General features: G+C 42.3%; 2 protein-coding genes across 3 annotated transcripts in view; both read right to left on the reverse strand.

The window, feature by feature from the left end:
- Positions 1–658: 658 nt before the first annotated feature.
- Positions 659–9,254, reverse strand: rapsn (receptor-associated protein of the synapse, 43kD). The gene is made up of 8 exons (XM_079501599.1): positions 8,645–9,254; positions 7,554–7,892; positions 6,665–6,823; positions 5,107–5,205; positions 4,819–4,941; positions 4,541–4,594; positions 4,232–4,431; positions 659–2,972 (listed from the first exon to the last, which is right to left on the reverse strand). The coding sequence occupies exons 1-8, from the start codon at positions 8,834–8,836 to the stop codon at positions 2,900–2,902; spliced, it is 1,239 nt and encodes a 412-aa protein (XP_079357725.1). The 5' UTR covers positions 8,837–9,254; the 3' UTR covers positions 659–2,899.
- Positions 9,255–10,100: 846 nt separating this feature from the next.
- kbtbd4 (kelch repeat and BTB (POZ) domain containing 4) overlaps positions 10,101–14,115 on the reverse strand; it is a 5,216-nt gene continuing 1,201 nt past the window's right edge. For both annotated transcript variants that reach the window (XM_079501594.1, XM_079501595.1), the window contains exons 2-6: positions 13,993–14,115; positions 13,107–13,316; positions 12,878–13,019; positions 12,531–12,637; positions 10,101–11,853 (exon numbers count right to left, since the gene is read on the reverse strand). The exon at positions 13,993–14,115 is cut by the window's right edge. In XM_079501594.1, the coding sequence (XP_079357720.1) occupies positions 10,990–11,853; positions 12,531–12,637; positions 12,878–13,019; positions 13,107–13,316; positions 13,993–14,115 (1,446 nt within the window). In that variant the 3' untranslated portion in view covers positions 10,101–10,989. The remainder of the gene's footprint in view (positions 11,854–12,530; positions 12,638–12,877; positions 13,020–13,106; positions 13,317–13,992) is intronic.

The following is a 14,115-nucleotide window of genomic DNA, read 5'->3' on the forward strand; positions in this document are numbered from 1 at the left end:
GTATGGAGAAGATAGCCCCTTGAGATTCAGCTTCTAATGTCAGAGGGGGTCCTTTACACATAGATAAATCAATACATATACGAATACAATGATGCTGATGACTTTAATTATTTCATTGTCTGACAACACTACATACACTCCATGATTCCGTTTGAAAGGATTGAAAGCACATTTAGCTATTTTCGCAGAATTGAGGCAGCTCTTAGCAATAAATTCTAGCTGTCTTCACCAGAATGCGTGTACACTGCAGGTAGTCAAGTACCATGCAAATCTCCTGAAACATATTACCCTATTGGTCTGAATATAAGACTGTTTTTTTCGAATGGAAATATCCTAAAAACAGGGTTGTATTATAATCGGGACTAGACTATCAATGTTCTTTTCCCACAAATGAGTCTTGAAAAATGGGGGTCGTCTTATTATCTGAGTCGTCTTATATTCGGCACAATACGGTATAATGAGCAAGTTACTTTACAAGCCGCCAAAGTTATTCAAACACGTTTTAATATGTTTTACATTTACGAAGAAAATATAGGCTATAGTTTGACCATGTACAGACATGGTGATGATGACCCCTGGTTATGCCTCAGTTTTCCCCACAAATGGATCCACAAGGAGATGGGTCTGGTGACCCAAAAATACACATCATGAGATAACCACTTCTTAACACTCTCAGTGCACTTTATTTTCATGACAAAAGTTATTAAATATAACAAAATGAAACTGACTTGACTCAGATGCATAAATAATGACATTGACAATGCTGACAATTGACAATGACATTGACAATTGGTCAGTTCCTCTAGAGCATGAAAGTAATGATAAACTCAGTTAAATGAGTAAAAATAAATCCTATATTACAGTTCAACATGGACATGGCAAATGTGTTGTTTCTGCACAAGTCATCTGAGAGCAGAGGTAGTTTTAAACCATTCAAATTACTGTTATTTTGCTAACCTCAACAGAAAAATCTGGTTGAACGTTTACTCAATATCAACATCTCATAAAGTAGATAAAAAGTAAACACAATTGTACATGTGGTCTATGATGTACTATTGTCATGACGGTTTAATGGCGGTAAATTTAAAACGTATGGAGGCACATGGAGGTCAGGCAAGAACAGGGAAAGTGCTGTCAAAAGTGAAAGGAGGTAAAGTTGGCCAGTGATGCCTTATTTCTACAATGAAAAATAAACAGTAAGTGCTTGTGCAGTATAAGAAAACGTCTTGGTCGCTCTGCTCGTTCTGTTAACAGTAGTCACATGTATGGGTATAGTGGAAGAAACACAGCTCTGCTATGGCACTTGATTTTGCTATTGAAATAAACTGACTGAACGAGTGGATAAAGTTGTGAAATATTATAAACTTGCTGTATTGAAACTCAAACTTAAGAATAGTTTAAGATAGTATACTTATTATTATTCAGTTATTAGCTAGATTCTTATGAAGATCTCGCATAATTATGGCAACCTATTTAACCATACTAATGTCTCATTTTAAAGAAATGTATCCAATGGATGTCAGAATGGTGAATTATTATTAAATGACCAAATAATTAAAAAATATATTAACAGTAAATATGCATACACTCTTGCACTTTTTTATGAACAGCACCAAATGGGGCAATTTCTCTTCATTGCTCACCATTACAAAAAAAAGAAAAGAAAAAGTCAAAATGTTGAAGCACAATGAAAAAGCAAACTAAAAATCATAACTCTTTCCTTCTAAATCTCAGTATTTTAGCTTGATTCATCTAAATAAATGCCATCCTTTCGCATTTTATCCTTGCAATGTCACCCTTTAACTGTTTACCAAACCTAAATAAACCATATGTATACAGTGATCAAAGAACCACAATAATACATGAGGATTAGCATATCTTGCTATTATTCATCATGCTAATAATGATTGGTCAGAATCAGATACATACATTTTCCAAAAATGCTTTCTTTTTGGAACATTACATCAAATTCTGTTTATCTCAGTCTTAAAGGAAAATATATCAAGAAATAAAACGCTGGATGGAATAGGAATTTACATGAATAACACAATGTGTGTTGATTCTGTTCCTTAATCGCTAGGAATAAGGAAAAGAGCTGCATACTGTTGCTTAGTCAAGACATACTAGTTTTAGGTTAGTTAAGATATTTAGTTAGTTTTTGCTTACAAAACACTAAATGAATCAAACATCAAAACATTTTAACATGAGCATATTATGTACACTATTAATCTCTAATTCAGTATAATGATAAATACACCAGTATGTGAACTAATTAAATTCCGGTATCACAGCAGGAGAGTTCAGAGAACTGACAGTTCTCTACATAGCTTTATAATAAAAACAGGTATCTATCTGGTCATGTAAAACTGATTGTATGGTACAAATATAAATGCCAATATTTTGCAACAAATCCTGTGGCTAAAATCACTGAGATTTCACTGAATGTTAAACAATGAGTATCCAAATCCTAACCCCTTTCATCACATGCTTCCAATACATTTGCAATGTCTGTATACCAACTGACAAACAAAACAAAAATATCTTTAGACTAACAGTAAGTGTATCAAAAGTATTGTTGGACTTCTCCAGCTTTTATTAGAGTGTGATTTCATTGGTTACACCCTCTCCGCTCTTAGCTGTCACTTTTAGGTGTCTTTCAGTAACCAATAAGGACGTGAGTGCCTTCATTCTGTCTTCAGGGCCTCTCTCTTTGCCACTTATTGGTTCTGTTAAACACTGCTCGAGAGAACAGTGCATTGTCAGACTCCCTGTACTGTATATGTTCGGCGCCCCCAGAGGCAATCTGCTTCTCAGTTCATTCAGCAGTCTACTGTATGTGGCTGGGGTTGGGGCATCATGCCGTGTCCTGCAGCTCCGGTGCACACATGTGATGGCACAATCACACAAAAGCCTGCTTCATCGAACTGCGGCGACATCTAGAGCAGCCCTTTGATCCGTTCACCTGCAGGCACCTTGAAAGAATAAACAGCTTAATGTTAATTGTTTTATCTGCATGGTTCTGTTCACATTATTTAAAAACAAGAAATATTACATAGTCATATTTGTCAGGTGAAACAAATGCTGGCATCTTTCCTGCTCTCCAGTTTGCTCATAACATTAGGCAGACGGTGCTGTTATCAGGCGCTCTGCTGAGTCCGCTCGATCCGCTGCAGTGTTTATGTCTATGGTTGAGAGTGTGGTCTGGGCATTGCAGATTTGCAGACTTCCGCCGTGCCCGTGTCATAGCTTAGGAGGCAGCCAATCATGACTAGGTTGCTACTACGTGATTGGCTGGCGGCGTTTAGGCGGCTCCCATTGGCTTAGGCACATGGGGGCGACTCCCATTGATGACTAGGTCGCTAATAAAAACGGGCCTGTTGTATGTCAGGTTTCACCTGACAAAAAGCTCCACAGCATATTTGATGATAGCAAGTGCTTACTTTTTACACTGCAAATTCAACTTATCCTATAGTTAAGTGGTGAAGTGGTTAGCACTGTAATAAGGTCCTGTGGGGGCCTTTCTGTGTGGAGTCTGCATGTTCTCTCCGGTTTTGCATGGTTTTCCCCTGGCTACTCCGGTTTCTTCCCCACACCAAAAGACATGCATGCTAGGTACATACTCCTGCCATTGCCCTACTTGCATTATGACTGTATTGATCCATGGCAGAGCCATAGAGTAATAGTATAGAGAGAGTTGCGACCGGAAAATAGCCCGGTTCATGTACTCGCGCGAGCCCATAGACTCCAATGCATTCCGTAAACTACTACTACACTCTATGTAGAAGAGCCGCCATTGAACTGGCCCCATGAAGTGAACGGAATTGTCGTCACTCTGTCTTACTCTATGGCTGTGATCCATGGGTGCTACATGGTGGCCGTACACTGCTCCTAAATAGTTAATATGGGTCAAATGCAGAGGGCAATTTTACCCAAGTGGATAATACAAGTAAGACGCGTGATACAGCTGCGCCCTCTGGTGGCGGGCGGGTGGTGTTACAGCGTGACACACACAGACAGACACACAGACAGACATGATCTGCTGGGTCTCATAGTAAATGCTCACTGCGTTCGCAACTATAAGAATCACTTTGTTTAGGAGCGTTTTTACAAGTGTGCCTCTGAAAAGACACATTTTCACCCCCCATCTAATAAGATGAGCTCCACAGAATACTTGATGTTGCATGAAGAGAATCACAGATAGATATGCTGAGCAATAGAGAACAGAACTTACTTGAGGTGGAAGATGTGGGAGCAGGGCAGGGCCTGCAGCTGTGTGTCCTTCTCTCCGATAGACTCGCCACACATCCCACAATACATCTCCAGCTCCTCCACACACTGCAGGGACTTCACCACCCGCTCCCTCAGTTCGTCCTGCTGCCCCCGTTCACGGAAGATCCCCTCACAAAGACAGTGCACCTTCAGCGTGCATAGCTGCGACATATGGACGAAAAGAAATGTCTGAGATGCAATGCAATGGGAGATATACACATAATGTTTCAACAACACCCCAGGCTGTAATGTATAGTAGAACATTTATTACCTTGTTTCCTACACCCTCAGCCAACTCCTCTGCTTGCCCCAAAGACATGAGAGCCTAGGATACAGAAAGACAGATGGTACACTATATGAAGATTGCTGTAACAGCAGCAGTTACACAACCAAGTGTCAATTTCAAGTAGACTGCTTTGCAAAACTCTGATAATATATACATTAGTAATAGTATTATTGTTTGCCCGTTATTTGACATATTCTAATAACAAAATTGTAGCCACCTGTATAACAGCACAGAATATAGTTTGAAACTAGATGCATATGAACCTTGTCATGGTCTTTAGTGATGAGCCAACACTTGGCCACTCCCAGGAGGACCTGCCCTTGTCCAAGACGATTTCCAATATCAATCATGAGGGTCATTGCTTTTTCATAGCGAGGGAATGCTTTCTGTTTGGAAGACAAATTCCATCAGTTTAATAAAATAAAATTCCATGTTAAGTTGTCTTTAGTGTGGTAAATGGTTGATGATGAGTGATATAGAATTCTATAATAATTTGCAGCTGTAAGCACCAATTTTAATAACCTAAACTTTCACAAAATATGGCACCTTACTTCAGAGTCGCTCCTGCAGCGGTGAATATCTGCAAAGTTCAAATAGCACAATGCCTGGAGTGGAAGGTCTCCATGCTGCAGTGCAATTTTCATAGATTCCTGGTGGCCACAAAAGGTCATGTTAAGAGTGTTTTTTGCGTAAGTTGTACAGAATAAACATTGAGTAACAGAAGTCCCTAAATGTATTTTACTTTACCCCATGCATGACTCTCTTAAGGTAGCCAAATGCCTCATCATCTAGTTAGTGACGCGCATGAATGGATTAACGAGAGATTCCCACTGTCCCTACCTGCTATCTAGCGAAACTACAGCCAAGGGAACAGGCTTTGCAGAATCAGCGGGGAAAGAAGACCCTGTTGAGCTCGATTCTGACTCTAGACTAGATAGATTTCACTTCTTCCTATGAAGCCTGTGTCTATAATGCATTATAAACATAGTAATGCATTATAATCTGCTTGTAGCACTCATGCCTTATATGCCTTATATAATATACATATGCACTGTTTATCACCTGGAATGCGAGGCCTCTACCAAGAGCCATCAAAAAGTGTGACACCTTACTACTCTCTTTCAAAACGGCCATAAAAGAGCAATGTATAACTGGTCCTAGAAAGGTCTTCTAAGCTTAGTACCAGAAATCACCCCGAAAGAACAAACAAAACTATTCTGCCTACACCTTCAGAATATTACAAGGATGAGAATTATAACATGTGTTGTGATTATTGTTATGATTATTTATAAGTGTTTATAACTATCATTATAATACATTATAAGTATGTTTGTTTATAATGCGTTATACTAGGGTTAGGTGTAAAATGCGTTATAGACATGGGCTTAATAGGAAGTGTAAGGAATGTTATCACAGTTCTGTGCTCTTTCTCCAGTCTTAAAACTTTTAGGGATTTAGTTTTCTTCTAGTCCAATAAATAATGTTAACTTTCCCATATGCCATAATAATAGATGTTTGACCATTGTCAATGTCTGTATACAAACAGGAGCTCTTGACCATTTGCAATCTGTGTATATACAAACATGAGCTCTAGTACAAGAAAGTACAGTAAACCTGTCCACTAATGTCACTGGAGCTCGGGCTCTACGCAGGATCAGTGGTATTCTAAGAATGGCAGGAGGAATAAATGCTTTGTCTAAATGCCTTCCGTCTATGTAAACCTGAAATTCAACCCAGTGCCCTGTTACTATATTGATACTTTCACACTCCATGGCAGTGAGTGACATCAAGATATTTTTCTCCCCTGGGACACAATTAGAACAGAGTTAAGACTAAAGCCACTCTCTTCATTAACACTATAAACCAGTACCTCTGCGGGCATATTTTTGTCAGGGCAGTCCTAGAACAGGCCTAGTACAACAGAGCAGCTGGTACCTGCACCTGTCAGCTGTGTAGCAGTCTGCGATAAGAATGACCAAGGGCATTGGAGGACACCAAATTGGTACACACAAATACTGCTAAAAGTACTGCATAGTTCTTAGTGTTAATGTCTCCAGTCTCTGCGGTCTGGTGTTAGTTACCAAGGAAGGTGCACTAATAAAACAATACCTCACAGCATTCCATAGCATCTGGCAGGCGCTCCAACTTCCTGTATGCCACAGACATGTGGTATTGGCTCATGGCGCGGTATTTCAGGCTCCAGCTTTTACCATAGTCGTTGACCAACTCAGCAGCTTTGCAAGGGAAGAACAAGGCCTTCTCATAGTCCTGAAGGTAGACATATTGGATGACTGGGACCTTTCATTTCACATTGCTCCCCCAAAAAACAATATCAGGACAAATGGCCCATTTATATACAAGACAAGGCAATTGCTTTGAGTGTTCTTACGTTGGACATTATTCTAGGATTCTTTGCGATTGTGGAACTGTGATTGTTTAATTGATTGTGCGCCTATTAGGGACTTATCCATATTCTATTTTTTGTTTTACAACGTAACATGACATCTGAGTGCATTCTTTGAACACCCCTTCATCAGAATCCCATTGAAACCAATCCTCCCCAGGAAGCCAGGCGGATTACCTTTACAAATCTCTGGTGTCAAGGGTACTCACACAAAAGGCTGCCAAGCAGCTCACCTCAATCAGCCTGTGTTTTACAATACATTATTGCATTTGCTAGCTGATAATGACATTAAAGTCGGATGCTTTGCAGGTCTGCCATACTGTATTGTGTAAGCACACCGGAAGCATCAACATGCCAGTTTAACTCGCACATGGACCAACAACAACCAGTTGTGTCACGTTTTCAGATTCTGGGAATAAAAGGCAATTAATGGAGCATGTATTGAGGATGAAACCTTTTTGAAACTAAAGTTTAAGCTGACAATCCACCGACAAAATGAAAATATTTGAAATATATTTAAATGACCAGGATCCATATAACAGTTACAGAAAGATAAAGGACTTTGACATAGTCAATGTTTCTGAGACAGTATACCTTGAGCTGTATATAGAAGTTCCCCAGACTGCAGCACACCCTGCACTCTAGCATCTTATCATCGTTGTTGTGTGCGTAGCGGAGGGCCTTCTCGTAGCTCTCCAGGGATCTCTGGAAGACACTGAGTCCCAGGAAGCCATTGCCCATGCTCAGGCACACCTGGCCATTGAGCTGTAGGCTAACCGTTGTCCCCTGCATGTCTAAGCAGGTCTTACAGTAGGAGACCGTTTTCTGGAAATCACATAGCTTCTCGTTGCTGCGTGCCAAATTCAGGTAGCCTTCCGTCAGGTAGTCGGGATCCTCCATCTCTCTGGCCGTGTCGATTTGTGTTAGAGCATACTGACGGAAAGAAGTGCAGTGTAAGATGGCGGGACAGGTGGCAAGGTGGACAGGGGACAGGTGGCAAGGTGGACAGGGGGACAGGGGACAGGGGGACAGGGGACAGGTGGCAAGGTGGTGGTGATCACAGTGAAAATCAATCAGTTAGAGAGTGGGCAGGATGGATGGAATAATCAACTAATTGTAATTGATAAAAATGTATCTGTTAATATAATTGATTGCCTGTGATTTAAAAAAAATGGTTTGGAACTACGGTAATGCCTTAATGAAGTCCTCACTAAACTATGGGTTGATGAGACTGTGTGCTGGGGGAGTAAGGAGGATTATGTCAACAAGACGCCCCACACTGATACTCGGGTTGCAAAGGGACTCATTTTAAACCACATCCTGTGGAAGCCACAAATTAACCCATGGTCTTCAAGGAGTAACCACTGAACATGCCCTATTTCATATCCATCTAGAGATTCTAGACATTGTTGAAATGCTGCATCTATTTTGCAGACACAACATTGATTTAATGAGACCCCACTATAGCATCCCCTGATCAGATACGTAGGAACGCTTCTGATTATTTTGAAAGCAATTCTGAATAGAATTGGTCACATGGCCTCATAATAGGAAAACATTGCATACAAATAATCAGATACATAGATTTGGATACATGCTAGAACAGTTTAAGCTGCCCATAGAAAAACCAGCAACTGATTTAATTTCACAGCAAGGAGAAAACTTTCATTGATATGGAAGCTTACCTTGAGCATCTCTTTATATTTCCCCATTTCTGAGTGAGCTGTGATCAGGCACCCCAAAACCCGAAACTTCCCCCCAGGATCAGTGGTTGTCTGCAACACTACGGTCCAGGCCTCCAGTGCTTTTGCTGTCTGGTTGGCTTGATACAGCTTTAGGCCCTTCTCGATCTGGTGCTTGGTTTGGTCCTGGCCCATCTCGCTGTACAAGGTACCTCATAAAAACTTTCTTTCTTTTAGGCAGTGCAATCTCAACACAGGTATAAGAAGATAAATCCTTGCCATGCACAGGGCGACTCCAAAGACAATTCCCTGAAGATGATCCCTTGAGAGGTTGGTGCCAGAAGAACTACCTACAGGCCCGGCTGTGCTGAGACGGAAAAGAAATTGGATCCACTGCAGTAGAAACGCCACAACCTAAGACCATTTTCACCAATGGCTTTGCCAAGATATGGGTAGGGGTACGGAAATATTTTCTTCCTCTTATCCGGCAATCATGCCCTCCTTGAAGCTGAAGTTATCACAAATTCTCTGTATGATTTCCGCTTGAAAAACACCAAAGAAACATGTTTCCCTTTCAGAGTGATGGCAGCAATAACCCAGAATATCTACTCCCTCCACACCCCAGCGAAAGGAATTCTCAACACCCCTTCTTCCAACCCCCTCCACCCTGCTAGTGCTGGCGCTACAGCAGATGGCCTTGTCACTCTTGACCATGTGTCTCTTCAGGAATTCTGCTCTGCCCTCAGTAAGAAGACCCAAGGTCACAATAGCCTCTTGCCTGTCTACCACAATACAAGAAACACAACACTTTGACCAAAACGGAACTAAATTCCTCACATTGCCAACCTTTTAACATATTTAAAAAATATCTTATATGAGCATTTGGACTGCTAGATGTCTGTGTGTGTGGGGGGCGGGGCAGCTATAAACAGCGTTATTTCACACTGAGGACAACATGACATATGGTACTCACACTGGCTGGCAGTTGATAGGACCTCATTGAGGCGCATGTGTCCCAGCTGCCCCCCCCCCCCCCCCCTCTCCCATCCTACACCTCTCCTCGGTGTCAGCAACTGCTGCTTAGAATAGTTCACAAAGTCTGACATGTTACGGGGCTTGGGTTTCAGCTGCACAGCCTCCTGTAACATCAATGGGATCAGAAAGTTGGGCCTCTGCAGTGCAGCGCTCTCTCCCTCAAGTCCCCTTTTACCCTCCACAAGGATACAAATAGGCCCCTTTATTGCCGTGCCATTCACAAGATGGGTTACCCACAGCAAGATAAGTCTCTAAGGTTAGAAGTCACGTCTCTATCGTAGCATATCCATGAAAACTGTTGTGCTATAACAAGGTCCACCATTAAAACATCTCCACTCTTGATTTATGTATGTGCATTTCTGGAACAATGTTACATCATCACAGAGGCCATACATATCAAAACAAAGGCAGATATATAGCTGCAGTGACAGTCAATGTTTCTGTTAACACACTTTATTCTGAAGTACATGTACAGCAAGAAAAGAACAGTGTTAGGACAAGAAGTTGTGGATTTTTGAAAAGGTAGAAAACAGCCTATTATGTATGCACAATAACACAAGATTGATGCCCGAGGACAACTGGATACAATGTAATGATCGTTTTATTTTATTTTCTCTGTCCCTATAATGGAGGACGTTTCATTTTCATGTGATCTTGCTCATGCGTGTGTCAATGACCAGCCAATGCAGAAGAAAGATCGATTCAGTACCCCGGTAACAGAATCACAATGGGCCTGGGCCGTGGCTCAGCGGTCCAGGCACCTTGGCTGGTAGCCCGAGTCTGGAAGTGTGCCGCGGGTTCGACTCCCGATCCCGACGGCCTTTACTGCATGTCACCCCCCCATCTCTCTCCCCCGTCAGCCTACTGTCTGTCCCTCTATAAAAAATAAAATAAAATAAAGGTGAAAGCCACAAAAACAAACGTTGGAGAGCAAAAATAAGACACATTTGTAACACAACTACACAAGTAACGACTCGAGGCGGGAGTGCTAAACTCAACTGCACAAGGATGTAGCGTGAAAACCACAAACCAGCTGACTCAATTAATATATTTACTGCAAGCTTCCTCATGCCTGATTTACACACATCGATAAGCAGATCTATAATATAAGCGTATGAGCTTGTAGATTTGCTATATTCGGTGTGTGACGTCCGAATAAGTATAAATCAATAGATTGTTGTCGATACTGAGTGGCCGTGCTTCCGAGTCCATCATGTCCATCCTTCAGTTCAGCTGTTTTGTCGCAAATAAAAAGTTTTCGGAGCATTCAAAAGTTGAGTTGCGAGCTCCCGCTTTGTTCCTCATCCTTCAGTTCAGGCCAGCACAAACTGCCAGTTTGTGAGGAGGATTTTGATTCCTCTAATAACAGAGACCTCAGAAGTGGCGGGGTTAAACTTCAGTGTGTTCGCATCGCCTTTCTTGCACTTGTCCCTGAAGACGTAGATGCAGCCATTACAGCTGGCCACCTTCCAGAGCGAGGGGACACAGCTCCACACTTCGGGGAAGCGTATGCGAGTGAAGCTCTCCAGCAGGGGGTTGTAGCACACCAGCGAGTCGCCCTCCGCCACCACGAAGATAACGTCCATGTGGGCAGCGGCGTGCATGCACCCCGCAAATGGCAGCATGTATGGCTTCATCTGGCACTTCTGAGTGGCCGTATCGAAGCACTGGATGAGTCGCGACGGCTTGGTGAAGAAGTCCATGTCGTTCTCCTCCCCCCCGAGCAGATAGATGGTACCACCCAGGTTGACGCCCGCGGCCCCGGACACGGCCGTGTCCAGCTGGCCAGTCTCTGTCCACATGTTGTCTTTCACCGTGTAGTAGATGACCGCGTTGGAAAGGGTGTCCTGCAAAGTCTTTCCTCCCAGGGAGTAGATGGCGTCCTCGCTGGCTACGGACACCATGGTGTGGTTGAGGCGGTCTCGGGGCAACGGGGCACAGCGCTCCCAGTCCATGGTGTGCATGTTGCATTTCCACATGCGTCGGGGGATGGATCCCCCGACCACGTACAGGTCCCCTCCGTGCTTGCAGGCCGCGGTGATCTGGTGGCACAGGCTGTTCTGGCCGCTCACGCTGACGGCGTCGCCCTCCTCGTCGCAGTGCAGAGACACTGCCAGCGAGTGGGTCCGCGACTCCTCCTTACCAATCAGGTAGATGTGGACGTCCTCGCCGATTTCCTGTTGTAGCAGCGGGACCAGAAAATGAAAAACACACAATGATCTTGTATCGCAGCAGCAGAAGAGAGCAGCTCCATCTAAAATTCTGCATTGTCTTTCAGTTCCTGAAAGTACTTTTGTGAGTGATTTAATAATTCATATTCCAATTCCATACCATTTTATTCTTGTTTATAGTTTTGCTTCTGGCAGTTTTACTTTACTGTTGGGTCATTTATTCTACATATGACTGTACATTTGACGTATTCATTATGATGTGTATTCTTTTTTTATTCAGTTCTATTTATTTGATACTAATTCTGCTTTGACAACACAATATATATACCTGCATAATAGTGTATGGATAATAGTTACATAGACAACAATGATGCTAAATGAACATCATACTTTCGTGTTCACAGCAATCTACGATGATAGGACTTAATGCTACAGATACTACTACAGATACCATAACCAACGCATCTTCATATCAAACATGCGTCATCATGGAGGCCCATATTACTCCATCTGCCTTGTTTGACAAGGAAGCACAGACAGCACTGCAATGAATGCAAATGTCTGTTCTATATACCTCAACAATAAACGAGAACTTGTGTGTATGTAGTGTGTTCTGTATGAGAACGCAATCTGAGAACCCATCGTCAAAAGATAAAGGAAAAACAGCGCCCTCTTTTCATTACCTTGAGGTTTTCCTGGAGAACACAAGAAAATTCCTCTCTTTCCACCTTGTTGTGGTTTATCCAAGTCGCAATGGCCACTGTTGGATTCTGGGAGCTTGGAACACCATCTATGACATTAATCACAAGTCAAAGTCTGTAAGCAGCTACTTCATACTTCGTGATATGATGTTGCATAAAAATAGCCAACCTACAAGGACAACATGTAGCTTATAGATTGGCTATTTTTTAAATGCTTTAGAGATTTGTGTCTATATTGGCACGCCCAAAATAAGGATGCCAGGATTCATGTGGTTAAATAACACATGGTGTGGAAAATTGGGAACATTTAATTACATAACAAGTGCTACCTTTAAGGATATCCAAAAGCAGACATAGCGGAAGATTGAGGAATTCGTCTGTCTTGTGCAGTTGGACCAGGTGGATTTTAGCACAATGTTTGGCAGCAGTGTACAACTCCTGGTCACTGTGTCTGTCTGCAAGCCACATCACCTGGAAACAGATAGAATATTTACAATAAACTATTACTAGTTAATAACTAAAAGACATCTAAACCTGTGTGAGTCACAAAAGAATCACCTGTAAGCAGTTCTTGACCTCCACTGTCCGCGACAGGAACCGGGAGCATTCCTCAAAGAGGGCGGTCAGTTGGTACATGTCTGCCATCTCATACGTGTCCTGCAGGTCCTCCACCCTCAGTTTGATGGTGCCGTGGTAGATGTACTCGACCAGGAGCTGGAACACCTTGGCACCGACGTCCTTCAGCTCGATGTTACGGTTGTGGGACTCCTTGGGGTAGGGGTGGGCGATATGGAAAAATATTATATAATATCAATGTTTTATCAAGCAGTATTCACGATACATGATATTTATCACAATATTTTTTCGTGCAGTGTTTTAGGGTTATTGGTCAAGTTACTTAACAGTGCATTCTACGAGGTAACAGAAACTAAAAGAAAAAGGAGTAACAGAACATTTAGACCAAAATACTTATTATACTAATTTTGGCTAACAAAACCATCGTTCTACAAAAGTATGAATGAAGGTATAGAACTGCAAATCATAGAATGCACATTCACTGTATCACAATATACACGATATCTCTGAAAAGGCATATCGTCGAGACAATTTATCACGATACGATATGATATTCATCACCATATCGCCCAGCCCTGCCTTTTTTATGATTTGTAATTTATTAATTTTCCCGTTTTTATGTTAATGACATTAACACGAAAACAGACAAAACACAACCAAAAAGAAAACAAAAATTGCACAGAAGCATACAGTCCACCGCAGCCCCAATTCCAGACATCGAGTCCTCCGATAGTACTTCTTATCCAAATATGCAGCTCGTTTAGAGCTCACTCAGAGCCGGAAGCGATATCAGAGTCCCGATACATGCATGTGATAATGTCCCCACTTTATATTTGTCCGTCCTATTCAGCAACCTGTATGAGCCCACCTTGAGGTTGGAGGTGAACATGGAGCGGAAGAAGCTGCTCTGGGCCGACAGCACCAGGCGGTGCAGGTGGAACTCTTTGCCGTCCACGGCCACGGTGACGTCGGCGAACAGCCCGTCCTCCAG

Source organism: Electrona antarctica (assembly GCF_951216825.1).
Source record: "Electrona antarctica genome assembly, chromosome: 5".
In the NCBI taxonomy this organism is placed as follows: domain Eukaryota; kingdom Metazoa; phylum Chordata; class Actinopteri; order Myctophiformes; family Myctophidae; genus Electrona; species Electrona antarctica.

Excerpts from the sequence above, each read along its gene's own strand:
- rapsn (XM_079501599.1), bottom strand. The coding sequence starts at position 8,836 with ATGGGCCAGGACCAAACCAAGCACCAGATCGAGAAGGGCCTAAAGCTG. Across the intron at positions 6,824-7,553 it reads ACTTCTATATACAGCTCAAG|GACTATGAGAAGGCCTTGTT; the intron begins GTATACTGTCTC and ends GTCTACCTTCAG. Across the intron at positions 4,942-5,106 it reads GCTGCAGGAGCGACTCTGAA|AAAGCATTCCCTCGCTATGA; the intron begins GTAAGGTGCCAT and ends TCTTCCAAACAG.